The sequence below is a fragment of the Oncorhynchus kisutch genome, linkage group LG27 (assembly GCF_002021735.2).
Source record: "Oncorhynchus kisutch isolate 150728-3 linkage group LG27, Okis_V2, whole genome shotgun sequence".
In the NCBI taxonomy this organism is placed as follows: Eukaryota; Metazoa; Chordata; class Actinopteri; order Salmoniformes; family Salmonidae; genus Oncorhynchus; species Oncorhynchus kisutch.
Genome location: NC_034200.2, coordinates 40,540,677 through 40,568,670, shown reverse-complemented (window position 1 = coordinate 40,568,670; position 27,994 = coordinate 40,540,677). Strand labels below are relative to the sequence as shown.

Genomic DNA, 27,994 nt, shown 5'->3' with positions numbered 1-27,994 from the left:
AACAGTCAGTGAAACTAACAGCGATGGTAACAGTCAGTGAAACTAACAGCGATGGTAACAGTCAGTGAAACTAACAGCGATGGTAACAGTCAGTGAAACTAACAGCGATGGTAACAGTCAGTGAAACTAACAGCGATGGTAACAGTCAGTGAAACTAACAGCGATGGTAACAGTCAGTGAAACTAACAGCGATGGTAACAGTCAGTGAAACTAACAGCGATGGTAACAGTCAGTGAAACTAACAGCGATGGTAACAGTCAGTGAAACTAACAGCGATGGTAACAGTCAGTGAAACTAACAGAGATGGTAACAGTCAGTGAAACTAACAGCGATGGTAACAGTCAGTGAAACTAACAGAGATGGTAACAGTCAGTGAAACTAACAGAGATGGTAACAGTCAGTGAAACTAACAGCGATGGTAACAGTCAGTGAAACTAACAGCGATGGTAACAGTCAGTGAAACTAACAGCGATGGTAACAGTCAGTGAAACTAACAGCGATGGTAACAGTCAGTGAAACTAACAGCGATGGTAACAGTCAGTGAAACTAACAGCGATGGTAACAGTCAGTGAAACTAACAGAGATGGTAACAGTCAGTGAAACTAACAGCGATGGTAACAGTCAGTGAAACTAACAGCGATGGTAACAGTCAGTGAAACTAACAGCGATGGTAACAGTCAGTGAAACTAACAGCGATGGTAACAGTCAGTGAAACTAACAGCGATGGTAACAGTCAGTGAAACTAACAGAGATGGTAACAGTCAGTGAAACTAACAGAGATGGTAACAGTCAGTGAAACTAACAGAGATGGTAACAGTCAGTGAAACTAACAGAGATGGTAACAGTCAGTGAAACTAACAGAGATGGTAACAGTCAGTGAAACTAACAGAGATGGTAACAGTCAGTGAAACTAACAGATGGTAACAGTCAGTGAAACTAACAGCGCTGGTAACAGTCAGGCAGCAGTCCTGCTAGAGCGGAGGAAGATGGCCCCAGGCAGTTGGCTCACAGCACATACAGACATTGAAGTAGCAGCCCAGTGTTGGTGTTAAGCATGGTATCGACATCACTGAGACAGCAGCGGTGCATTGGAAGGACTAGCAGAGTGACAAAGCAGTGAAGTGAGAGAGAGAGTTTGGTGTGGTGTGTGTAGGTGTGTGGTGTGTGTAGGTGTGTGTGGTGTATGTAGGTGTGGTGTATGTAGGTGTGTGTGTGGTGTATGTAGGTATGTGGTGTGTGTGGTGTATGTAGGTGTGTGTGTGTGTTGTGTGGTGTATGTAGGTGTGTGTGTGTGTGTTGTGTGGTGTATGTAGGTGTGTGTGTGTGTGTGTGTGGTGTATGTAGGTGTGTGTGTGTGGTGTATGTAGGTGTGTGGTGTGTGTGTGTGTGTGTGGTGTGCGGTGTGCGGTGTGTATGTAGGTGTGTGGTGTGTGCGTGGTGTGTGTGTGTGGTGTATGTAGGTGGGTGTGGTGTATGTAGGTGTGTGGTGTGTGTGTGTGTGTGTGTGTGGTGTGTGTGTGGTGTGTGTGTGTGTGGTGTGTGTAGGTGTGTATGTAGGTGTGTGGTGTGTGTGTGGGTGGTGTATGTAGGTGTGTGGTGTGTGTGGTGTGTGTGGTGTGTGCGTGTGTGTGGTGTATGTAGGTGTGTGTGTGTGGTGTGTATGGTGTGTGTGTATGGTGTGTGTGTGTGTGTGTGTGTAGGTGTGTGTGTGTGTGTAGGTGTGTGTGGTGTGTATGGTGTGTGTGTGTGTGTGTGTGTGTAGGTGTGTGGTGTGTGTGTGTGTGGTGTGTATGGTGTGTGTGTGTGTGTGGTGTATGTAGGTGTGTGTGTGGTGTATGTAGGTGTGTGTATGTAGGTGTGTACCTTGGCGTGATGCAGGTCTACTCCATACATGGACAGTTTCTTGGCATTCTCCAGAAAGTGTAACTCTGCTTCAGCTGGGGTCATCCCTCTGGAAACAGACATCAGGCATCAACTACATCCTGTAACTACGGGGCTCAGAGATGTCCTGTAACTACGGGGTTCAGAGATGTCCTGTAACTACGGGGCTCAGAGATGTCCTGTAACTACGGGGCTCAGAGATGTCCTGTAACTACGGGGTTCAGAGATGTCCTGTAACTACGGGGTTCAGAGATGTCCTGTAACTACGGGGCTCAGAGATGTCCTGTAACTACGGGGCTCAGAGATGTCCTGTAACTACGGGGCTCAGAGATGTCCTTTATTCACCTACATGTCCTGTAACTACGGGGTTCAGAGATGTCCTGTAACTACGGGGCTCAGAGATGTCCTTTATTCAACTACATGTCCTGTAACTACGGGGCTCAGATGTTCTGTAACTACGGGGCTCAGAGATGTCCTCTAATCAACTACATGTCCTGTAACTACGGGGCTCAGAGATGTCCTGTAACTACGGGGCTCAGAGATGTCCTGTAACTACGGGCTCAGAGATGTCCTGTAACTACGGGGTTCAGAGATGTCCTGTAACTACGGGGTTCAGAGATGTCCTGTAACTACGGGGTTCAGAGATGTCCTGTAACTACGGGGCTCAGAGATGTCCTGTAACTACGGGGCTCAGAGATGTCCTTTATTCAACTACATGTCCTGTAACTACGGGGTTCAGAGATGTCCTGTAACTATGGGGTTCAGAGATGTCCTGTAACTATGGGGTTCAGAGATGTCCTGTAACTACGGGGCTCAGAGATGTCCTTTATTCAACTACATGTCCTGTAACTACGGGGTTCAGAGATGTCCTGTAACTACGGGGCTCAGAGATGTCCTGTAACTACGGGGTTCAGAGATGTCCTGTAACTACGGGGTTCAGACATGTCCTTTATTCAACTACATGTCCTGTAACTACGGGGTTCAGAGATGTTCTGTAACTACGGGGCTCAGAGATGTCCTGTAACTACGGGGCTCAGAGATGTCCTTTAACTACGGGGCTCAGAGATGTCCCGTAACTACGGGGCTCAGAGATGTCCTGTAACTACGGGGCTCAGAGATGTCCTGTAACTACGGGGTTCAGAGATGTCCTGTAACTACGGGGTTCAGAGATGTCCTGTAACTACGGGGCTCAGAGATGTCCTGTAACTACGGGGCTCAGAGATGTCCTTTATTCAACTACATGTCCTGTAACTACGGGGTTCAGAGATGTCCTGTAACTATGGGGTTCAGAGATGTCCTGTAACTACGGGGCTCAGAGATGTCCTTTATTCAACTACATGTCCTGTAACTACGGGGTTCAGAGATGTCCTGTAACTACGGGGCTCAGAGATGTCCTGTAACTACGGGGTTCAGAGATGTCCTGTAACTACGGGGTTCAGACATGTCCTTTATTCAACTACATGTCCTGTAACTACGGGGTTCAGAGATGTTCTGTAACTACGGGGCTCAGAGATGTCCTGTAACTACGGGGCTCAGAGATGTCCTTTAACTACGGGGCTCAGAGATGTCCTTTAACTACGGGGCTCAGAGATGTCCTTTAACTACGGGGCTCAGAGATGTCCTTTAACTACGGGGCTCAGAGATGTCCTGTAACTACGGGGCTCAGACATGTCCTTTATTCAACTACATGACCTGTAACTACGGGGTTCAGAGATGTTCTGTAACTACGGGGCTCAGAGATGTCCTGTAACTACGGGGCTCAGAGATGTCCTGTAACTACGGGGCTCAGAGATGTCCTGTAACTACGGGGCTCAGAGATGTCCTGTAACTACGGGGCTCAGAGATGTCCTGTAACTACGGGGCTCAGAGATGTCCTGTAACTACGGGGCTCAGAGATGTCCTGTAACTACGGGGCTCATAGATGTCCTGTAACTACGGGGCTCAGAGATGTCCTGTAACTACGGGGCTCAGAGATGTCCTGTAACTATGGGGCTCAGAGATGTCCTGTAACTACGGGGCTCAGAGATGTCCTGTAACTACGGGGCTCAGAGATGTCCTGTAACTACGGGGCTCAGAGATGTCCTTTAACTATGGGGCTCAGAGATGTCCTTTAACTACGGGGCTCAGAGATGTCCTGTAACTACGGGGCTCAGAGATGTCCTTTAATCAACTACATGTCCTGTAACTACGGGGTTCAGAGATATCCTTTAATCAACTACATGTCCTGTAACTACGGGGAAAATCTATTGCCGGACATACTTGTAGTTCTTGTGTAGGTCCATGACCTTGTCCTCGAGTTCCTTGGTGTGGTTCGGAGCGAAGCGGAGCTCACTGTTGTACTCCGTCTCCTCGGGGTCGTAGTCCCCCAGCTCTGACTGGACCGTGTAGGAGCCCAGTATGGTGTGGGTGGTGAAGGAACAGGGGAGACGACCAGACACCATGTCATCACGCAACTGGAGACACAGGTAGTACCTAGAGAGCGAGAGAGGAGGGGGGAGAGAGAGCGAGCGAGAGAGGAGGGGGGAGAGAGAGCGAGCGAGAGAGGAGGGGGGAGAGAGAGGGGGTGAGTGGGGGAGAGAGAGGAGGTGAGTGGGGGAGAGAGAGGAGGTGAGTGGGGGGGTGAGTGGGGGAGAGAGAGGGGGTGAGTGGGGGAGAGAGAGGGGGTGAGTGGGGGAGAGAGAGGGGGTGAGTGGGGGAGAGAGAGGGGGTGAGTGGGGGAGAGAGAGGGGGTGAGTGGGGGAGAGAGAGGGTGAGAGAGGGGGAGAGAGAGGGTGAGAGAGGGGGAGAGAGAGGGTGAGAGAGGGGGTGAGTGGGGAAGAGAGAGGAGGTGAGTGGGGGAGAGAGAGGGTGAGAGAGGGTGAGAGAGGGGGAGAGAGAGGGTGAGAGAGGGGGTGAGTAAAACAGAGAAGGGGACAGGGGGAGAGAGAGTGAGGGAGAGAGAGGGGGAGAGGGGGTGAGTGGGTGATGCCAGTACGATTATTAAACCATAAATAGCAACATACTGTATTTCAGAGGCTTTGACAATACAGCCGATCCAGCCAACTCACCTGGTGATGTCTTCAGACAGCTGGGCAGGGTCTGGGGGGTAGAACTTCACGCTGAAGCCAAAGTTCCAGGGGCCACCTGCAGAACAACACAGTATAGACTATAGTATAGTGTTCCAGGGGCCACCTGCATATAGATAGCAGTATAGACTATAGTAGTGTTGTATAGTATAGACTATAGTATAGGCTATAGTATAGTGTTGTATAGTATAGACTATAGTATAGACTATAGTAGTGTTGTATAGTATAGACTATAGTATAGTGTTGTATAGTATAGGCTATAGTATAGTGTTGTATAGTATAGACTATAGTAGTGTTGTATAGTATAGACTATAGTAGTGTTGTATAGTATAGGCTATAGTAGTGTTGTATAGTATAGACTATAGTATAGACTATAGTATAGTGTTGTATAGTATAGACTATAGTATAGACTATAGTAGTGTTGTATAGTATAGACTATAGTAGTGTTGTATAGTATAGGCTATAGTAGTGTTGTATAGTATAGGCTATAGTAGTGTTGTATAGTATAGACTATAGTATAGTGTTGTATAGTATAGACTATAGTATAGTGTTGTATAGTATAGACTATAGTATAGTGTTGTATAGTATAGACTATAGTATAGTGTTGTATAGTATAGACTATAGTAGTGTTGTATAGTATAGACTATAGTATAGACTATAGTAGTGTTGTATAGTATAGACTATAGTATAGACTATAGTATAGACTATAGTAGTGTTGTATAGTATAGACTATAGTATAGTGTTGTATAGTATAGACTATAGTATAGACTATAGTCGTGTTGTATAGTATAGACTATAGTATAGTGTTGTATAGTATAGACTATAGTATAGTGTTGTATAGTATAGACTATAGTAGTGTTGTATAGTATAGACTATAGTAGTGTTGTATAGTATAGACTATAGTATAGTGTTGTATAGTATAGACTATAGTATAGACTATAGTATAGTGTTGTATAGTATAGACTATAGTATAGTGTTGTATAGTATAGACTATAGTAGTGTTGTATAGTATAGACTATAGTAGTGTTGTATAGTATAGACTATAGTAGTGTTGTATAGTATAGACTATAGTATAGTGTTGTATAGTATAGACTATAGTATAGTGTTGTATAGTATAGACTATAGTATAGTGTTGTATAGTATAGACTATAGTATAGTGTTGTATAGTATAGACTATAGTAGTGTTGTATAGTATAGACTATAGTAGTGTTGTATAGTATAGACTATAGTAGTGTTGTATAGTATAGACTATAGTATAGTGTTGTACAGTATAGACTATAGTATAGTGTTGTATAGTATAGACTATAGTATAGTGTTGTATAGTATAGACTATAGTAGTGTTGTATAGTATAGACTATAGTATAGTGTTGTATAGTATAGACTATAGTATAGTGTTGTATAGTATAGACTATAGTATAGTGTTGTATAGTATAGACTATAGTATAGTGTTGTACAGTATAGACTATAGTATAGTGTTGTATAGTATAGACTATAGTATAGTGTTGTATAGTATAGACTATAGTAGTGTTGTATAGTATAGACTATAGTAGTGTTGTACAGTATAGACTATAGTATAGTGTTGTATAGTATAGACTATAGTATAGACTATAGTATAGTGTTGTATAGTATAGACTATAGTATAGTGTTGTATAGTATAGACTATAGTATAGTGTTGTATAGTATAGACTATAGTATAGTGTTGTATAGTATAGACTATAGTATAGTGTTGTATAGTATAGTGTTGTATAGTATAGACTATAGTGTTGTATAGTATAGACTATAGTATAGTGTTGTATAGTATAGACTATAGTATAGACTATAGTATAGTGTTGAAAGCTCCAAGATGGCGTAGCAGTAAGTCGTCCTGTCGTGTCCCTGTATTTATCGTTTCTTTTTCTTTTTTTACATATTTTTGTATATAGACTCCCCCTTTGGTTTCTACTGTGTTATTGACTTGTTAATTGTTTACTCCATGTGTAACTCTTTGTTGTCTGCTCACACTGCTATGCTTTATCTTGGCCAGGTCGCAGTTGCAAATGAGAACTTGTTCTCAACTAGCCTACCTGGTTAAATAAAGGTTAAATAAAAAATAGTATAGACTATAGTATAGTGTTGTATAGTATAGACTATAGTATAGACTATAGTATAGTGTTGTACATTATAGACTATAGTATAGTGTTGTACAGTACAGACTATAGTATAGTGTTGTACAGTATAGACTATAGTATAGTGTTGTATAGTATAGACTATAGTATAGTGTTGTATAGTATAGACTATAGTATAGTGGTGTATAGTATAGACTATAGTATAGTGTTGTATAGTATAGACTATAGTATAGTGTTGACTATAGTATAGTGTTGTATAGTATAGACTATAGTATAGTGGGTTCAATTCTTGGACCGACTCTCTTCTCTGTATATATCAATGAGGTCGCTCTTGCTGCTGGTGAGTCCCTGATCCACCTCTACGCAGACGACACCATTCTGTATACTTCCGGCCCTTCTTTGGACACTGTGTTAACAACCCTCCAGGCAAGCTTCAATGCCATACAACTCTCCTTCCGTGGCCTCCAATTGCTCTTAAATACAAGTAAAACTAAATGCATGCTCTTCAACAATAGACTATAGTATAGTGTTGTATAGTATAGGCTATAGTAGTGGTGTATAGTATAGACTATAGTATAGTGGTGTATAGTATAGACTATAGTAGTGTTGTATAGTATAGGCTATAGTAGTGTTGTATAGTATAGGCTATAGTAGTGTTGTATAGTATAGAAAATAGTAGTGTTGTATAGTATAGACTATAGTAGTGTTGTATAGTATAGACTATAGTATAGGCTATAGTAGTGTTGTATAGTATAGACTATAGTATAGTGTTGTATAGTATAGACTATAGTATAGTGTTGTATAGTATAGACTATAGTATAGTGTTGTATAGTATGGACTACAGTATAGACTATAGTAGTGTTGTATGGTATAGACTATATAATATTGTTGTATAGTATAGTGTTGTAGAGTATAGTGTTGTATAGACTATAGTAGTAGTGTAGTGCAGTATAGTGTAGTGCAACATAGTGTAGTGCAGTATAGTGTAGCGTAACATAGTGTAGTGCAGTATAGTGTGGTGTAACATAGTGTAGTGTAACAGTGTAGTATAGTATAGTGTAGTGCAGTATAGTGGAACATAGTGTAGTGCAGTATAGTGTAGTGTAACATAGTGTAGTGCAGTATAGTGTAGTGCAGTATAGTGTAGTGTAGCATAGTGTAGTGCAGTATAGTGTAGTGTAGCATAGTACAGTATAGTGTAGTGTGACATAGTGTAGTGCAGTATAGTGTAGTGTAACATAGTGTAGCGTAACATAGTGTAGTGCAGTATAGTGTAGTATAGTGTAGTGCAGTATAGTGTAGTGTAGTGCAGTATAGTGTAGTGTAGCATAGTACAGTATAGTATAGTGTAACATAGTGTAGTGCAGTATAGTGTAACATAGTGTAGTACAGTATAGTGTAGTGCAGTATAGTGTAGTGTAACATAGTGTAGTGCAGTATAGTGTAGTGTAACATAGTGTAGTGCAGTATAGTGTAGTGTAACATAGTGTAGTGCAGTATAATGTAGTGTAACATAGTATAGTGCAGTATAATGTAGTGTAACATAGTATAGTGCAGTATAGTGCAACATAGTGTAGTGCAGTATAGTGCAATATAGTGTAGTGCAGTATAGTGTAACATAGTGTAGTGCAGTATAATGTAGTGTAACACAGTATAGTGTAGTGTAACATAGTGTAGTGCAGTATAGTGTAGTGCAGTATAGTGTAACATAGTGTAGTGCAGTATAGTGTAACATAGTGTAGTGCAGTATAGTGTAGTGTAACATAGTGTAGTGCAGTATAGTGTAGTGTAACAGTGTAGTGCAGTATAATGTAGTGTAACATAGTATAGTGTAACATAGTGTAGTGCAGTATGGTGTAGTGTAACAGTGCAGTGCAGTATAATGTAGTGTAACATAGTATAGTGTAACATAGTGTAGTGCAGTATAGTGTAACAGTGTAGTGCAGTATAGTGTAGTGTAACATAGTGTAGTGCAGTATAGTGCAACAGTGTAGTGCAGTATAGTATAGTGTAACAAAGTGTAGTGCAGTATAGTGTAGTGTAACAGTGTAGTGCAGTATAATGTAGTGTAACATAGTATAGTGTAACATAGTGTAGTGCAGTATAGTGTAACAGTGTAGTGTAGTGCAGTATAGTGTAACAGTGTAGTGCAGTATAGTGTAGTGTAACATAGTGTAGTGCAGTATAATGTAGTGTAACATAGTATAGTGTAACATAGTGTAGTGCAGTATAGTGTAACAGTGTAGTGCAGTATAGTGTAGTGTAACAGTGTAGTGCAGTATAATGTAGTGTAACATAGTATAGTGTAACATAGTGTAGTGCAGTATAGTGTAACAGTGTAGTGCAGTATAGTGTAACATAGTGTAGTGCAGTATAGTGTAACATAGTGTAGTGCAGTATAGTGTAGTGTAACAGTGTAGTGCAGTATAATGTAGTGTAACATAGTATAGTGTAACATAGTGTAGTGCAGTATAGTGTAACAGTGTAGTGCAGTATAGTGTAACATAGTGTAGTGCAGTATAGTGTAACATAGTGTAGTGCAGTATAGTGTAGTGTGGTATAGTGTAGTACAGTATAGTGTAACATAGTGTAGTACACTATAGTGTAGTGCAGTATAGTGTAGTGCAGTATAGTGTAGTACAGTATAGTGTGGTGCAGTATAGTGTAACATAGTGTAGTGCAGTATAGTGTAGTGCAGTATAGTGTAGTGCAGTATAGTGTAGTATGGTGTAACATAGTGTTGTGCAGTATAGTGTACCATAGTGTAGTGCAGTATAGTGTAGTATAGTGTAGTGCAGTATAGTGTAACATAGTGTTGTGCAGTATAGTGTAGTCCAGTATAGTGTAGTGCAGTATAGTGTAGTATAGTGTACCATAGTGTAGTGCAGTATAGTGTAGTATAGTCCAGTATAGTGTAGTGCAGTATAGTGTAGTCCAGTATGGTGTAGTGCAGTATAGTGTAGTCCAGTATAGTGTAGTCCAGTATAGTGTAGTGCAGTATAGTGTAGTGCAGTATAGTGTAGTGCAGTATAGTGTAGTCCAGCATAGTGTAGTGCAGCATAGTGTAGTGTAGTACAGCATAGTGTAGTGCAGCATAGTGTAGTGCAGTATAGTGTAGTGCAGTATAGTGTAGTCGAATATAGTGTAGTGCAGTATAGTGTAACATAGTGTAGTGCAGTATGGTGTAACATAGTGTAGTGCAGTATAGTGTAACATAGTGTTGTGCAGTATAGTGTAGTGTAGTATAGTGTAAGATAGTGTAGTGCAGTATAGTGTAGTCCAGTATAGTGTAGTCCAGTATAGTGTAGTATAGTGTAGTGCAGCATAGTGTAGTCCAGTATAGTGTAGTGCAGTATAGTGTAGTGCAGTATAGTGTAGTGCAGTATAGTGTAGTGCAGCATAGTGTAGTGCAGCATAGTGTAGTGCAGTATAGTGTAGTGCAGTATAGTGTAGTGCAGCATAGTGTAGTCCAGTATAGTGTAGTCCAGTATAGTGTAGTCCAGTATAGTGTAGTGCAGTATAATGTAGTCCAGTATAGTGTAGTGCAGCATAGTGTAGTCCAGTATAGTGTAGTCCAGTATAGTGTAGTCCAGTATAGTGTAGTGCAGCATAGTGTAGTCCAGTATAGTGTAGTCCAGTATAGTGTAGTGCAGCATAGTGTAGTCCAGTATAGTGCAGCATAGTGTAGTCCAGTATAGTGTAGTCCAGCATAGTGTAGTCCAGTATAGTGTAGTGCAGCGTAGTGTAGTGCAGCATAGTGTAGTCCAGTATAGTGTAGTGCAGCATAGTGTAGTCCAGTATAGTGTAGTCCAGTATAGTGTGGTCCAGTATAGTGTGGTCCAGTATAGTGTGGTCCAGTATAGTGTAGTCCAGTATAGTGTAGTCCAGTATAGTGTAGTCCAGTATAGTGTAGTCCAGTAGTGTAGTGCAGTATAGTGTAGTGCAGCATAGTGTAGTGCAGTATAGTGTAGTGCAGTATAGTGTAGTGCAGCATAGTGTAGTCCAGTATAGTGTAGTCCAGTATAGTGTAGTGCAGTATAATGTAGTCCAGTATAGTGTAGTGCAGCATAGTGTAGTCCAGTATAGTGTAGTGCAGCATAGTGTAGTCCAGTATAGTGTAGTCCAGTATAGTGTAGTCCAGTATAGTGTAGTGCAGCATAGTGTAGTCCAGTATAGTGTAGTCCAGTATAGTGTAGTCCAGTATAGTGTAGTGCAGCATAGTGTAGTCCAGTATAGTGCAGCATAGTGTAGTCCAGTATAGTGTAGTCCAGTATAGTGTAGTCCAGCATAGTGTAGTCCAGTATAGTGTAGTGCAGCGTAGTGTAGTGCAGCATAGTGTAGTCCAGTATAGTGTAGTGCAGCATAGTGTAGTCCAGTATAGTGTAGTCCAGTATAGTGTGGTCCAGTATAGTGTAGTCCAGTATAGTGTAGTCCAGTATAGTGTAGTCCAGTATAGTGTAGTCCAGTATAGTGTAGTCCAGTATAGTGTAGTGCAGCATAGTGTAGTCCAGTATAGTGTAGTGCAGCATAGTGTAGTCCAGTATAGTGTAGTCCAGTATAGTGTGGTCCAGTATAGTGTAGTCCAGTATAGTGTAGTCCAGTATAGTGTAGTGCAGCATAGTGTAGTGCAGCATAGTGTAGTGCAGCATAGTGTAGTCCAGTATAGTGTAGTGCAGCATAGTGTAGTCCAGTATAGTGTAGTGCAGCATAGTGTAGTCCAGTATAGTGTAGTGCAGCATAGTGTAACCCTATAAACACACTGCAACTCACTCCTTATCTGCTTCTTCAGTTCCTTGTTCGGGTCAAGCCAGTTCTGGAGAAAGAGACAAATTAGTAATGATATACGTTAATAAAAATCAATGAATGACCACGTATCCAGTCATTAACAGAGCCTGCTACGTTACCACCGCCCTGAGAAGGTCCCCTGGGGAAACTGTTATCAGTCTGTCCACACAGAGGGCCGGTATCCACAAACATCTCAGAGTAGTTGTTGTGTTAATCTAGGATCCGCCTCCCCCCCCTTGTCTATGGAACACTGCCCCACACCAAGTTTAGGCAAGTCATTTAAAGAACAAATTCTTATTTACAATGACGGGCCTACACCGGCCAAACCCGGACGATGCTGGGCCAATTGTGCGCCGCCTTATGGGACTCCCAATCACGGTCGTTTGTGATGCAGTCTGGATTCGAACCAGGGTCTGTAGTGACGCCTCTAGCACTGAGATGCAGGGCCTTAGACCTCTGAACCGGGGTCTGTAGTGACGTCTCTAGCACTGAGATGCCGTGTCTTAGACCTCTGAACCAGGGTCCGTAGGGACGCCTCTAGCACTGAGATGCAGTGTCTTTAGACCTCTGAACCAGGGTCTGTAGTGATGCACTGAGATGCAGTGTCTTAGACCTCTGAACCAGGGTCTGTAGTGATGCACTGAGATGCAGTGTCTTAGACCTCTGAACCAGGGTCTGTAGTGATGCACTGAGATGCAGTGTCTTTAGACCTCTGAACCAGGGTCTGTAGTGATGCACTGAGATGCAGTGTCTTAGACCTCTGAACCAGGGTCTGTAGTGATGCACTGAGATGCAGTGTCTTAGACCTCTGAACCAGGGTCTGTAGTGACGCCTCTAGCACTGAGATGCAGTGTCTTAGACCTCTGAACCAGGGTCTGTAGTGATGCACTGAGATGCAGTGTCTTAGACCTCTGAACCAGGGTCTGTAGTGATGCACTGAGATGCAGTGTCTTTAGACCTCTGAACCAGGGTCTGTAGTGATGCACTGAGATGCAGTGTCTTAGACCTCTGAACCAGGGTCTGTAGTGATGCACTGAGATGCAGTGTCTTAGACCTCTGAACCAGGGTCTGTAGTGATGCACTGAGATGCAGTGTCTTAGACCTCTGAACCAGGGTCCGTAGGGACGCCTCTAGCACTGAGATGCAGTGTCTTTAGACCTCTGAACCAGGGTCTGTAGTGACGCCTCTAGCACTGAGATGCAGTGTCTTAGACCTCTGAACCAGGGTCTGTAGTGATGCACTGAGATGCAGTGTCTTAGACCTCTGAACCAGGGTCTGTAGTGATGCACTGAGATGCAGTGTCTTAGACCTCTGAACCAGGGTCTGTAGTGACGCCTCTAGCACTGAGATGCAGTGTCTTAGACCTCTGAACCAGGGTCTGTAGTGATGCACTGAGATGCAGTGTCTTAGACCTCTGAACCAGGGTCTGTAGTGATGCACTGAGATGCAGTGTCTTAGACCTCTGAACCAGGGTCTGTAGTGATGCACTGAGATGCAGTGTCTTAGACCTCTGAACCAGGGTCTGTAGTGATGCACTGAGATGCAGTGTCTTAGACCTCTGAACCAGGGTCTGTAGTGATGCACTGAGATGCAGTGTCTTAGACCTCTGAACCAGGGTCCGTAGGGACGCCTCTAGCACTGAGATGCAGTATCTTTAGACCTCTGAACCAGGGTCTGTAGTGATGCACTGAGATGCAGTGTCTTAGACCTCTGAACCAGGGTCTGTAGTGATGCACTGAGATGCAGTGTCTTAGACCTCTGAACCAGGGTCTGTAGTGATGCACTGAGATGCAGTGTCTTAGACCTCTGAACCAGGGTCTGTAGTGATGCACTGAGATGCAGTGTCTTAGACCTCTGAACCAGGGTCTGTAGTGATGCACTGAGATGCAGTGTCTTAGACCTCTGAACCAGGGTCCGTAGGGACGCCTCTAGCACTGAGATGCAGTGTCTTTAGACCTCTGAACCAGGGTCTGTAGTGATGCACTGAGATGCAGTGTCTTAGACCTCTGAACCAGGGTCTGTAGTGACGCCTCTAGCACTGAGATGCAGTGTCTTAGACCTCTGCTCCACTCAGGAGCACAACATTTATCCTAGCTCAGCACTCCTCCTTCCAAATGCTTAATCGATAAAAAGGGCCCTGGTTATAATACTCTTCCTCTACCTTCTGGCTCTCCACATCACAGTACATGATACCAGACAGACACGACAACAGACAGACAGGACAACAGACAGACAGCCAGGACAACAGACAGACAGCCACGACAACAGAACATACAGACAGGACATACAGGACATACAGACAGGACATACAGACAGGACATACAGACAGACAGACAGGACATACAGACAGGACATACAGACAGACAGGACATACAGACAGGACAGACAGGACATACAGACAGGACATACAGACAGACAGGACATACAGACAGGACATACAGACAGCCAGGACAACAGACAGACAGCCACGACAACAGACAGACAGCCACGACAACAGAACATACAGACAGGACATACAGACAGGACATACAGACAGGACATACAGGACATACAGACATACAGCCGAGACAGACAGACAGCCACACAGACAGACAGGACAGACATCTTTGATGAGTCTCTTCCTCTACCTTCTGGTTCTCCACGTCGCGGTACGTGATGCCAAAGTAGTCAGTCTCCAGCAGGTTCAGATGGTCACACACCTTGGCAAACAGCAGCTGGCCTCTGGCTCGTTTCTGGTGACACATAGAGAGCAGTTATTGAACAAGGGTCAGAGTTCACACTATATAAGAGAACAATACAGGGTTGGGCGATTTCATATTCCATTGTCCACAGTGCACACTAATGTCAGGGTTGGGATCTGAACCCGGGTCCCCCACGGGAGAAAACAACGTCTTTCATTAGACCATGAGGAAATTCCCCCAGGGCTACCTCATTACGAGACCATGAGCCAGACTCAGGTCCTGCTACACAAGCATACAACTAGGAATGCCCAACACATTTCTTCTCTCCAAGTGGTATGCTAATGAGGCAGTGTGACAGCGAGGTCACACCAGATCTAATGCAGTATTCGACGTTCGTCCAGGTCCTCGGGACGGCGGGTGACGATGTCAATACCGGTCACTAGGGGTAACGGTGATCACTCTTACCATAGGCTTGCTAGGGAACTGCGGACGGGATTGACGGATACTACGAACTCTGGCTCCGAGGATCGCAGGTTCAATCCCCAGTGCTAGGCTGGCTCCGAGGATCGCAGGTTCAATCCCCAGTGCCAGGCTGGCTCCGAGGATCGCAGGTTCAATCCCCAGTGCTAGGCTGGCTCCGAGGATCGCAGGTTCAATCCCCAGTGCTAGGCTGGCTCCGAGGATCGCAGGTTCAATCCCCAGTGCTAGGCTGGCTCCGAGGATCGCAGGTTCAATCCCCAGTGCTAGGCTGGCTCCGAGGATCGCAGGTTCAATCCCCAGTGCCAGGCTGGCACCTTTAATTTTATTTACCATAAACTTTAACCTTTGGAATGAATGCCTAACTGTATATTACTGCAGTGGGATAAATCACAGTCAGAGTGTTCCTTGGTAGTCTTAAACAACATCTACTTTGGAATAAAAGTCTACACCTGTACCACGCAAGATATAGAGTTGAAATGTATTACATTTTGAGTTTACATCCCAATATTACACTTTATATACATCCCAGAAGACTGAAATATAACCGTTTGACAAAGAAACACTGGATTCTAGTGGACGACGGAGCCCGTCTCTAGTGGACGACGGAGCCCGTCTCTAGTGGACGACGGAACATAACGGAGCCCGTTTCTAGTGGATAACGGAACCCGCCTCTAGTGGATAACGGAGCCCGTCTCTAGTGGATAACGGAACATAACGGAGCCAGCCTCTAGTGGATAACGGAACCCACTTCTAATGGATATCCTCCTCCTCTCTGTGTGTTATCCTCCTCCTCCTCCTCCTCTCTGTGTGTTATCCTCCTCCTCCTCCTCTCTGTGTGTTATCCACCTCCTCTCTGTGTGTTATCCACCTCCTCTCTGTGTGTTATCCCCCTCCTCCTCCCTGTGTGTTATCCTCCTACTCCTCTCTGTGTGTTATCCTCCTACTCCTCCTCTCTGTGTGTTATCCTCCTACTCCTCCTCCTCTCTGTGTTATCCACCTCCTCCTCTCTGTGTGTGTTATCCACCTCCTCCTCTCTGTGTGTGTTATCCACCTCCTCCTCTGTGTGTTATCCTCCTCCTCTCTCTGTGTGTTATCCACCTCCTCCTCTCTGTGTGTTATCCTCCTCTCTGTGTGTTATCCACCTCCACCTCCTCCTCTCTGTGTCTTATCCTCCTCTCTGTGTGTTATCCACCTCCACCTCCTCCTCTCTGTGTGTTATCCACCTCCTCCTCTCTGTGTGTTATCCTCCTCCTCCTCTCTGTGTGTTATCCTCCTCCTCCTCCTCTGTGTGTTATCCTCCTCCTCCTCTCTGTGTGTTATCCTCCTCCTCTACTCCTCCTCTCTGTGTGTTATCCTCCTCCTCTCTGTGTTATCCACCTTCTCCTCCTCCTCCTCTGTGTGTTATCCTCCTCCTCCTCCTCTGTGTGTTATCCTCCTCCTCCTCTCTGTGTGTTATCCACCTCCTCCTCTCTGTGTGTTATCCTCCTCCTCTCTCTGTGTTATCCACCTCCTCCTCTCTGTGTGTTATCCACCTCCTCCTATGTGTGTTATCCACCTCCTCCTCCTCTCTGTGTGTTATCCACCTCCTCCTCTCTGTGTGTTATCCTCCTCCTCTCTCTGTGTTATCCACCTCCTCCTCTCTGTGTGTTATCCACCTCCTCCTATGTGTGTTATCCACCTCCTCCTCCTCTCTGTGTTATCCACCTCCTCCTCTCTGTGTGTTATCCACCTCCTCCTATGTGTGTTATCCACCTCCTCCTCCTCTCTGTGTGTTATCCACCTCCTCCTCCTCTCTGTGTTATCCTCCTCCTCCTCCTCTGTGTGTTATCCTCCCCCTCCTCCTCCCCTGTGTGTTATCCTCCTCCTCCTCCTCTCTGTGTGTTATCCTCCACCTCCTCCTCTCTGTGTGTTATCCTCCTCCTCCTCTGTGTGTCATCCTCCTCCTCTCTGTGTGTTATCCTCCTCCTCTCTGTGTGTTATCCTCCTCCTCCTCCTCTCTGTGTGTTATCCTCCTCCTCCTCCTCCTCTCTGTGTGTTATCCTCCTCCTCCTCCTCTCTGTGTGTTATCCTCCTCCTCCTCTGTGTGTTATCCTCCTCCTCTGTGTGTTATCCTCCTCCTCCTCTGTGTGTTATCCTCCTCCTCTGTGTGTTATCCTCCTCCTCCTCTGTGTGTTATCCTCCTCCTCTGTGTGTTATCCTCCTCCTCTGTGTGTTATCCTCCTCCTCCTCTGTGTGTTATCCTCCTCCTCTGTGTGTTATCCTCCTCCTCTCTGTGTGTTATCCTCCTCCTCTCTGTGTGTTATCCTCCTCCTCCTCTCTGTGTGTTATCCTCCTCCTCCTCTCTGTGTGTTATCCTCCTCCTCCTCTCTGTGTGTTATCCTCCTCCTCCTCTCTGTGTGTTATCCTCCTCCTCCTCCTCTCTGTGTGTTATCCTCCTCCTCCTCCTCTCTGTGTGTTATCCTCCTCCTCCTCCTCTCTGTGTGTTATCCTCCTCCTCCTCCTCTCTGTGTGTTATCCTCCTCCTCCTCCTCCCCTCTCTGTGTTATCCTCCTCCTCCTCTGTGTGTTATCCTCCTCCTCCCCTCTCTGTGTTATCCTCCTCCTCCTCTGTGTGTTATCCTCCTCCTCTCTGTGTGTTATCCTCCTCCTCCTCCTCCCCCCTCTGTGTGTTATCCTCCTCCTCCTCCTCCCCTCTCTGTGTTATCCTCCTCCTCCCCCCTCTGTGTGTTATCCTCCTCCTCCTCCTCCCCTCTCTGTGTTATCCTCCTCCTCCCCTCTCTGTGTGTTATCCTCCTCCTCCTCCTCCCCTCTCTGTGTTATCCTCCTCCTCCTCCTCCCCTCTCTGTGTTATCCTCCTCCTCCTCCTCCCCTCTCTGTGTTATCCTCCTCCTCCTCTGTGTGTTATCCTCCTCCTCCTCCTCTGTGTGTTATCCTCCTCCTCCTCCCCTCTCTGTGTGTTATCCTCCTCCTCTCTGTGTGTTATCCTCCTCCTCCTCTCTGTGTGTTATCCTCCTCCTCCTCCTCCCCTCTCTGTGTGTTATCCTCCTCCTCCTCCTCCCCTCTCTGTGTGTTATCCTCCTCCTCCCCTCTCTGTGTGTTATCCTCCTCCTCCTCCTCTCTGTGTGTTATCCTCCTCCTCCCCTCTCTGTGTGTTATCCTCCTCCTCCCCTCTCTGTGTGTTATCCTCCTCCTCCTCCTCCTCCTCCTCCTCCTCCTCCTCCTCCTCCGTGTGTTATCCACCTCCTCCTCCTCTTCTTTCACAGCAGGCTGTAGCTGTGCAGTCTGGCTAGCTTCCAGTCAAACTCCCTCTGAGTCCCTGGGGATATATTTAGGTTGCTGTTACCACCTCCCTCCCTCTCCCCACTCTCCCAGAGCCCTGGCATAACTCTGCTCTCGATGCCTCCCCGAGGTTACGAGTTACATCTGACAGGCTTGTGTGTGATTCTCAAGCCTATTAAAAGAGGCTTCGACAGACACTTCAAAACCAGCAGGAACAACATCCCCGGCAGTTAGCACAGACTGATGTCACACCAACACAGTCACACCAGCACAACATCAACCTAGCCCAATCAGACAGTCACACCAGCACAACATCAACCTAGCGCAATCAGACAGTCACACCAGCACAACATCAACCTAGCGCAATCAGACAGTCACACTAGCACAACATCAACCTAGCGCAATCAGACAGTCACACTAGCACAACATCAACCTAGCGCAATCAGACAGTCACACCAACACAGTCACACCAGCACAACATCAACCTAGCGCAATCAGACAGTCACACCAGCACAACATCAACCTAGCGCAATCAGACAGTCACACCAGCACAACATCAACCTAGCGCAATCAGACAGTCACACCAACACAGTCACACCAGCACAACATCAACCTAGCGCAATCAGACAGTCACACCAGCACAACATCAACCTAGCGCAATCAGACAGTCACACCAGCACAACATCAACCTAGCGCAATCAGACAGTCACACCAGCACAACATCAACCTAGCGCAATCAGACAGTCACACCAGCACAACATCAACCTAGCGCAATCAGACAGTCACACCAGCACAACATCAACCTAGCGCAATCAGACAGTCACACCAACACAGTCACACCAACACAGACTGATGTCCGCCCGGCCCACGATTCTGCACTATGATAACAGTATTTAGGCTGTGAATCAACCCCCCCCCCCATAGTAACTATGGCTGTTCTTAAAAAGTTTCTCCGAAAACCTAAGCTTATTAATAATGAGATTGGGGCTCAGGATTACAACAGTAAAACCCATAGTAAAAGAACACAGCCACTAAGCTAAGGTGGTAATATAGTAGAGATAAACCGTTATATATCACATTTAACTACACCAACCCCTCGATGACTCTCCTTAACAACAACAACACCAAAACAGCAGCATGTTTCAGGCCTTAGTCGTAGGGTAAACTAGATTTTTGTTTTAAAAGGTCGAGCTACAAGGGGAAACGAATGATTCTTCCCTCAGACGTGAAGGAAAAATCACAGTGAATACATTTTTCCCACAGGGGGTGAGCGAGGGAGAGAGTGGGAGAGAGAGAGACCGTGAGAGAGAGACAATGAGAGAGAGACAGTGAGAGAGAGAGTGACAGTGAGACAGTCAGAGACAGAGACAGTGAGAGAGAGACAGTGACAGTGAGAGAGACAGAGAGAGAGGGAGACAGTGAGAGAGAGAGTGACAGACAGTGAGAGAGAGGGAGACAGTGAGAGAGACAGAGAAAGACAGTGAGAGACAGAGACAGAGAGAGAGAGAGTGAGAGAGTGAGACAGTGAGAGCGAGAGGGAGAGAGAGAGAGACAGACAGTCTGTCAGTACTAAACTGGTCTTCCGACAGTAATGGGAATGAGATAAAAACAGACTCCCTACAACGAACTGAGTATCTTCATTTAACCTCAATGTTCTCAATGTGTGATATGTTGCTGGCTTTAACCAGCCTGTAACCAGCTGGCCTGTGTGATATGTTGCTGGCTTTAACCAGCCTGTAACCAGCTGGCCTGTGTGATATGTTGCTGGCTTTAACCAGCTGGCCGGTGTGATATGTTGCTGGCTTTAACCAGCCTGTAACCAGCTGGCCGGTGTGATATGTTGCTGGCTTTAACCAGCCTGTAACCAGCTGGCCGGTGTGATATGTTGCTGGCTTTAACCAGCCTGTAACCAGCTGGCCGGTGTGATATGTTGCTGGCTTTAACCAGCCTGTAACCAGCTGGCCTGTGTGATATGTTGCTGGCTTTAACCAGCCTGTAACCAGCTGGCCTGTGTGGTATGTTGCTGGCTTTAACCAGCCTGTAACCAGCTGGCCTGTGTGATATGTTGCTGGCTTTAACCAGCCTGTAACCAGCTGGCCGGTGTGATATGTTGCTGGCTTTAACCAGCCTGTAACCAGCTGGCCGGTGTGATATGTTGCTGGCTTTAACCAGCCTGTAACCAGCTGGCCTGTGTGGTATGTTGCTGGCTTTAACCAGCCTGTAACCAGCTGGCCGGTGTGATATGTTGCTGGCTTTAACCAGCCTGTAACCAGCTGGCCTGTGTGATATGTTGCTGGCTTTAACCAGCTGGCCGGTGTGATATGTTGCTGGCTTTAACCAGCCTGTAACCAGCTGGCCGGTGTGATATGTTGCTGGCTTTAACCAGCCTGTAACCAGCTGGCCTGTGTGGTATGTTGCTGGCTTTAACCATGCTGTAACCAGCTGGCCTGTGTGATATGTTGCTGGCTTTAACCAGCCTGTAACCAGCTGGCCGGTGTGATATGTTGCTGGCTTTAACCAGCCTGTAACCAGCTGGCCTGTGTGATATGTTGCTGGCTTTAACCAGCTGGCCGGTGTGATATGTTGCTGGCTTTAACCAGCCTGTAACCAGCTGGCCGGTGTGATATGTTGCTGGCTTTAACCAGCCTGTAACCAGCTGGCCTGTGTGATATGTTGCTGGCTTTAACCATGCTGTAACCAGCTGGCCTGTGTGATATGTTGCTGGCTTTAACCAGCTGGCCGGTGTGATATGTTGCTGGCTTTAACCAGCCTGTAACCAGCTGGCCGGTGTGATATGTTGCTGGCTTTAACCAGCCTGTAACCAGCTGGCCTGTGTGATATGTTGCTGGCTTTAACCAGCCTGTAACCAGCTGGCCTGTGTGGTATGTTGCTGGCTTTAACCAGCCTGTAATCAGCTGGCCTGTGTGGTATGTTGCTGGCTTTAACCATGCTGTAACCAGCTGGCCTGTGTGATATGTTGCTGGCTTTAACCAGCCTGTAACCAGCTGGCCGGTGTGATATGTTGCTGGCTTTAACCAGCCTGTAACCAGCTGGCCTGTGTGATATGTTGCTGGCTTTAACCAGCCTGTAACCAGCTGGCCTGTGTGGTATGTTGCTGGCTTTAACCAGCCTGTAACCAGCTGGCCTGTGTGGTATGTTGCTGGCTTTAACCAGCCTGTAACCAGCTGGCCTGTGTGATATGTTGCTCTGACATCATTGCGCTGACATCATTGCACGTGTAATAGAACAGAAGCACATGCACTTTATTTTCCCTTGGTGCTCCACCACCTCTGTCAATCAACAACGGTGCTGGGGTGGACAGTGGCCATGTCTCCTCCTTGGTGCTCCACCACCTCTGCTTCTTCAACAAAACCCAATCAACAACAGTGCTGGGGTGGACAGTGGCCATGTCTCCTCCTTGGTGCTCCACCACCTCTGCTTCTTCAACAAAACCCAATCAACAACAGTGCTGGGGTGGACAGTGGCCATGTCTCCTCCTTGGTGCTCCACCACCTCTGCTTCTTCAACAAAACCCAATCAACAACGGTGCTGGGGAGGACAGTGGCCATGTCTCCTCCTTGGTGCTCCACCACCTCTGCTTCTTCAACAAAACCCAATCAACAACGGTGCTGGGGAGGACAGTGGCCATGTCTCCTCCTGCTGCGGACATGTTTATCTGGTCTGTCTGTGTGTTCATGTACAGTCATATAGCCTGTGTCAGTGTGTAGCTGTAGTTTAACCTTGACATGTTTACAGTAGCTGTCCTCATAGCTGCCTGGTCCAAGGGGCTGGTGGAGGGAGGAGGCTGATGGAGGGAGGAGGGAGGGGTGGAGGGAGGCGCTGATGGAGGGAGGAGGGAGGGGAGGGGGGTGAGGGTGAGGGGTGGAGGGAGGAGGGGAGGGCGAGGGGTGGAGGGAGGGAAGGAGGGAGGGGTGGAGGGGACGAGGGAGGAGGGGGCTGGTGGAGGGTAGAGGGAGGGAGAAGGACTGAAGGAGAGAAGGAGAGAGGGGGGATACTATAAATCTGTAAACAGATGAGGCAACCCAGGGAGATCCCTCGGGAGGCTCTCTCCCCTCCTCACAGTCTTCTCTCATGCAGGGGAGGCCCATACACTAATACATGACCCCGCCACAGACAACACCACAGGGGGTCATATAAACATTCTCCTTGTGTTCTGATTATGACGTCATGATGTAGAATGTATCACATTGTAAAACGTGGAAGCAGCTGGTCTCTCTGTGTGGAAGGCTGAGCTCCTGAAGTCGCCTCTCTCTCTTCCCTCAACATCCAATAACTGTTCTGTGTGGGCGTGTGCATTTACTTCATCTGCCAATCAATGACTGTATCAGTCCAGGTATAACTCAATATAAATGACTATCAGAGTAACTCAATATAAAATGACTATCAGAGTAACTCAATATAAATGACTATCAGAGTAACTCAATATAAATGACTATCAGAGTAACTCAATATGAAGCAAGAAACCAAATTGTATAATTCCAAAAATGACCCCAACAGTTACTGCAATCTACCCCCCCAACGACCCCCAAATGAGCTCATACACCAATCCCTGTACGTCTACACCCCGTCCAGATGAGACGTTGTTCAGAAGTGCTGGATGTCCACAGCAGGAGGGTAAAGTAGGATTGGGAGTGACTCACACAGAGAACAGTGAGAATGACACTGATCCTCTTAAACCCACAGCCCAAACAACCGTTCCTAAACCCCTCTACACAACCACACCTCCTGTTCCAAAGCCCCCACCCAAACATAGGGCTAATCTCCCCCCTAACGGGGCTCCATCTATCTGGCTAAAGCAGATTTGGTTGTTTGTTTGGGTGGAAGGAAGGTTTAGTCCTTGGTATGTTGAAGCTTCTCCCCACTTGTCTACACACACAACTCTACTAAATACATCTGACAGAACTGGAAGTAGTTGTTACTGTGCCATTTGAGATGATAGTTTCTCTGGATGTCTGATGGCAGAAACAACTCTAGACTAAATACATCTGACAGAACTGGAAGCTGTTGTTACTGTGCCATTTGAGATGTTTCTCTGGATGTTTGATGCAGAAAAGTTCATTTTATCTGTCTAATTGGAGAGAGAGAGGGAGAGATCAAATCTGAAATGAGCTATTAGACTTTCGTCCAATCACATCTATTCTGGACGGACGGGAGATAGCAGCAACCTCCTCCTCCTCCTCCTCCTCCTCCTCACCCCCCCTGTACTCACATCCACCCTGGACGGATGGCAGATAGCAGCAGCAACCTCCTCCTCTTCCTCACCCCCCCTGTATTCACATCCACCCTGGACGGATGGCAGATCGCAGCAGCAACCTCCTCCTCTCCTCCTCCTCCTCCTCCTCCTCCTCCCCCCTGTACTCACATACACCCTGGACGGATGGCAGATAGCAGCAGCAACCTCCTCCTCTCCTCCTCCTCCTCCTCTTCCTCACCCCCCCTGTACTCAAATCCACCCTGGACAGATGGCAGATAGCAGCAGCAGCAACCTCCTCCTCTCCTCCTCCTCCTCCTCCTCCTCACCCCCCCTGTACTCACGTCCACCGTCGTGGTGTAGTCGGAGCCATCTAGAAGGGTGATTTTACACTGCATGTTCTTCAGCTTCCTGACTCCCCTCAGTGGAGACTTGATTGACAGGCGACTGGTTGATGACCTGGTTGACGACAGGTCCTCCTCAAACTAGAGAAAGGAAACACCGACAGGGTTTAGCGATTGAGGCTTCATTAGGAGCCAGTTGTCTACATTTTACGTGTACATTTTTTGTCATTGAGCAAACACTCGTATCCAGAATGTATCCATTAGTTATTACTGCATCCATTTTAAAGTAGCTAGGTGAGTAAGTGTCTGTTAAGTACGTGTTGTTGGTATGTCAATGACAGATAAGAAACAGAATGACAGTGTTTAGTCATTAAATAGGCAGAGGAAAATAATCCACTATGACAATGTTTGATCAGTCCCATCCCCAAAAAACAACTTTCCTGAGTTTTCTTGTCCTCGTAAGAAAATCTAATTTTCCACCGCACTTCCAACTCACAATTTGTTTCACTGTAAACAAATTTACAACAGAATTTCAGCATGCTTATAGGGAAAGACATTCAACAAGCACAGCACTGACACAAATGACTGATGATTGGCTGAGAGAAATGTATGATTAAAAAGATTGTGGGGGCTGTTTTGTTAGACTTCAGTGCAGCTTTTGACATTATCGATCATAGTCTGCTGCTGGGAAAACATATGTGTTATGGCTTTACACCCCCTGCTATAATGTGGATGAAGAGTTACCTGTCTAACAGAACACAGAGGGTGTTCTTTAATGGAAGCCTCTACAACAAAATCCAGGTAGAATCAGGAATTCCCCAGGGCAGCAGTCTAGGCCCCTAACTTTTTTCAATCTTTACAAATGACATGCTACTGGTTTTGAGTAAAGCCAGTGTGTCTATGTATGCAGATGGCTCAACCCTATACATGTCAGCTACAACAGTGACTGAAATGACTGTTAAGTGTTGCAAAGTGCTGCAGTTAGTTCCAGAATGGGTGGGAAGGAATAAGTTTGTCCTAAATATTTCTAAAACAAAAAGCATTTTATTTGGGACAAATCATTCACTAAACCCTAAACCTCAACTAAATCTTGTAATAAATAATGTGGAAATTGAGCAAGTTGAGGTGACTAAACTGCTTGGAGTAACCCTAGATTGTAAACTGTCATGGTCAAAACATATTGATACAACAGTAGCTAAGATGAGGAGAGAAGTTTGCCCATAATAAAGAGCTGCTCTACCTTCTTAACAACACTATCAACAACGCAGGTCCTACAGGCCCTAGTTTCTACCTTCTTAACAGCACTATCAACAAGGCAGGTCCTACAGGCCCTAGTTTCTACCTTCTTAACAGCACTATCAACAAGGCAGGTCCTACAGGCCCTAGTTTCTACCTTCTTAACAGCACTATCAACAAGGCAGGTCCTACAGGCCCTAGTTTCTACCTTCTTAACAACACTATCAACAAGGCAGGTCCTACAGGCCCTAGTTTCTACCTTCTTAACAGCACTATCAACAAGGCAGGTACTACAGGCCCTAGTTTCTACATTCTTAACAACACTATCAACAAGGCAGGTACTACAGGCCCTAGTTTCTACATTCTTAACAACACTATCAACAAGGCAGGTCCTACAGGCCCTAGTTTCTACATTCTTAACAGCACTATCAACAAGGCAGGTCCTACAGGCCTTAGTGTTTTGGGACCTGGACTACTGTTCAGTTGTGTGGTCAGGTGCCACAAAGGTCCTTGGATGTACACTGAGAGCTAATATTAATAATATACATGTCAGTCTCTCCTGGCTGAAAGTGGAGGAGAGATTGACTACATCACTATTTGCATTTATGAGAGGTATTGACATGTTGAATGCACTGAGATGTCTGTCTAAACTACTAACACACAGCTCAGACACCCATACATACCCCACAAGACATGCCACCAGGGGTCTGTTTAATTAAACTACTAACACACAGCTCAGACACCCATACATACCCCACAAGACTCTACACAGTACCCAGGTCCAGAACAGACTATGGAACTCTATTCCACAGTACTACATAGAGCCACGACTACATGGAACTCTATTCCACAGTACTACATAGAGCCACGACTACATGGAACTCTATTCCACAGTACTACATAGAGCCACGACTACATGGAACTCTATTCCACAGTACTACATAGAGCCACGACTACATGGAACTCTATTCCACAGTACTACATAGAGCCACGACTACATGGAACTCTATTCCACAGTACTACATAGAGCCACGACTACATGGAACTCTATTCCACAGTACTACATAGAGCCACGACTACATGGAACTCTATTCCACAGTACTACATAGAGCCACGACTACATGGAACTCTATTCCACAGTACTACATAGAGCCACGACTACATGGAACTCTATTCCACAGTACTACATAGAGCCACGACTACATGGAACTCTATTCCACAGTACTACATAGAGCCACGACTACATGGAACTCTATTCCACAGTACTACATAGAGCCACGACTACATGGAACTCTATTCCACAGTACTACATAGAGCCACGACTACATGGAACTCTATTCCACAGTACTACATAGAGCCACGACTACATGGAACTCTATTCCACAGTACTACATAGAGCCACGACTACATGGAACTCTATTCCACAGTACTACATAGAGCCACGACTACATGGAACTCTATTCCACAGTACTACATAGAGCCACGACTACATGGAACTCTATTCCACAGTACTACATAGAGCCACGACTACATGGAACTCTATTCCACAGTACTACATAGAGCCACGACTACATGGAACTCTATTCCACAGTACTACATAGAGCCACGACTACATGGAACTCTATTCCACAGTACTACATAGAGCCACGACTACATGGAACTCTATTCCACAGTACTACATAGAGCCACGACTACATGGAACTCTATTCCACAGTACTACATAGAGCCACGACTACATGGAACTCTATTCCACAGTACTACATAGAGCCACGACTACATGGAACTCTATTCCACAGTACTACATAGAGCCACGACTACATGGAACTCTATTCCACAGTACTACATAGAGCCACGACTACATGGAACTCTATTCCACAGTACTACATAGAGCCACGACTACATGGAACTCTATTCCACAGTACTACATAGAGCCACGACTACATGGAACTCTATTCCACAGTACTACATAGAGCCACGACTACATGGAACTCTATTCCACAGTACTACATAGAGCCACGACTACATGGAACTCTATTCCACAGTACTACATAGAGCCATGACTACATGGAACTCTATTCCACAGTACTACATAGAGCCATGACTACATGGAACTCTATTCTACAGTACTACATAGAGCCATGACTACATGGAACTCTATTCCACAGTACTACATAGAGCCACGACTACATGGAACTCTATTCCACAGTACTACATAGAGCCATGACTACATGGAACTCTATTCCACAGTACTACATAGAGCCACGACTACATGGAACTCTATTCCACAGTACTACATAGAGCCACGACTACATGGAACTCTATTCCACAGTACTACATAGAGCCACGACTACATGGAACTCTATTCCACAGTACTACATAGAGCCATGACTACATGGAACTCTATTCCACAGTACTACATAGAGCCATGACTACATGGAACTCTATTCCACAGTACTACATAGAGCCATGACTACATGGAACTCTATTCCACATCAGGTAACTGATGCAGCAGTAGAATCAGATTCATAAACAGATAAAAATACACCTTATGTAGCGGGGACTGTGAAGAGACACAAACACAGACACAGACACACACACACACACACACACACATAGATAGTTAGATTTTGTACTGTAGATACTTGTACTGTGAAATTTTACAAACTGCCATAATTTTGCTGGACCCCGGGAAGAATAGCTGCTGCCTTGACAGGAACTAATGGGGATCATAATAAACCCCGGGAAGAGTAGCTGCTGCCTTGGCAGGAACTAATGGGGATCCATAATAAACCCCAGGAAGAGTAGCTGCTGCCTTGGCAGGAACTAATGGGGATCCATAATAAACAGTAGTGCACTATATAGGGAATAGGGCTCTGGTCTATAGTAGTACCACTATATAGGGAATAGGGCTCTGGTCTATAGTAGTA

General features: G+C 45.7%; 1 protein-coding gene across 17 annotated transcripts in view; it reads right to left on the bottom strand.

The window, feature by feature from the left end:
- The window catches only part of epb41l3b (erythrocyte membrane protein band 4.1-like 3b), a 102,949-nt gene that overhangs the window by 53,871 nt on the left and 21,084 nt on the right, over positions 1-27,994 (bottom strand). For all 17 annotated transcript variants that reach the window (XM_031807256.1, XM_031807250.1, XM_031807255.1 and 14 more), the window contains exons 3-8: positions 23,832-23,972; positions 14,464-14,568; positions 11,822-11,864; positions 4,929-5,004; positions 4,141-4,353; positions 1,864-1,951 (exon numbers count right to left, since the gene is read on the bottom strand). In XM_031807256.1, the coding sequence (XP_031663116.1) occupies positions 1,864-1,951; positions 4,141-4,353; positions 4,929-5,004; positions 11,822-11,864; positions 14,464-14,568; positions 23,832-23,885 (579 nt within the window). In that variant the 5' untranslated portion in view covers positions 23,886-23,972. The remainder of the gene's footprint in view (positions 1-1,863; positions 1,952-4,140; positions 4,354-4,928; positions 5,005-11,821; positions 11,865-14,463; positions 14,569-23,831; positions 23,973-27,994) is intronic.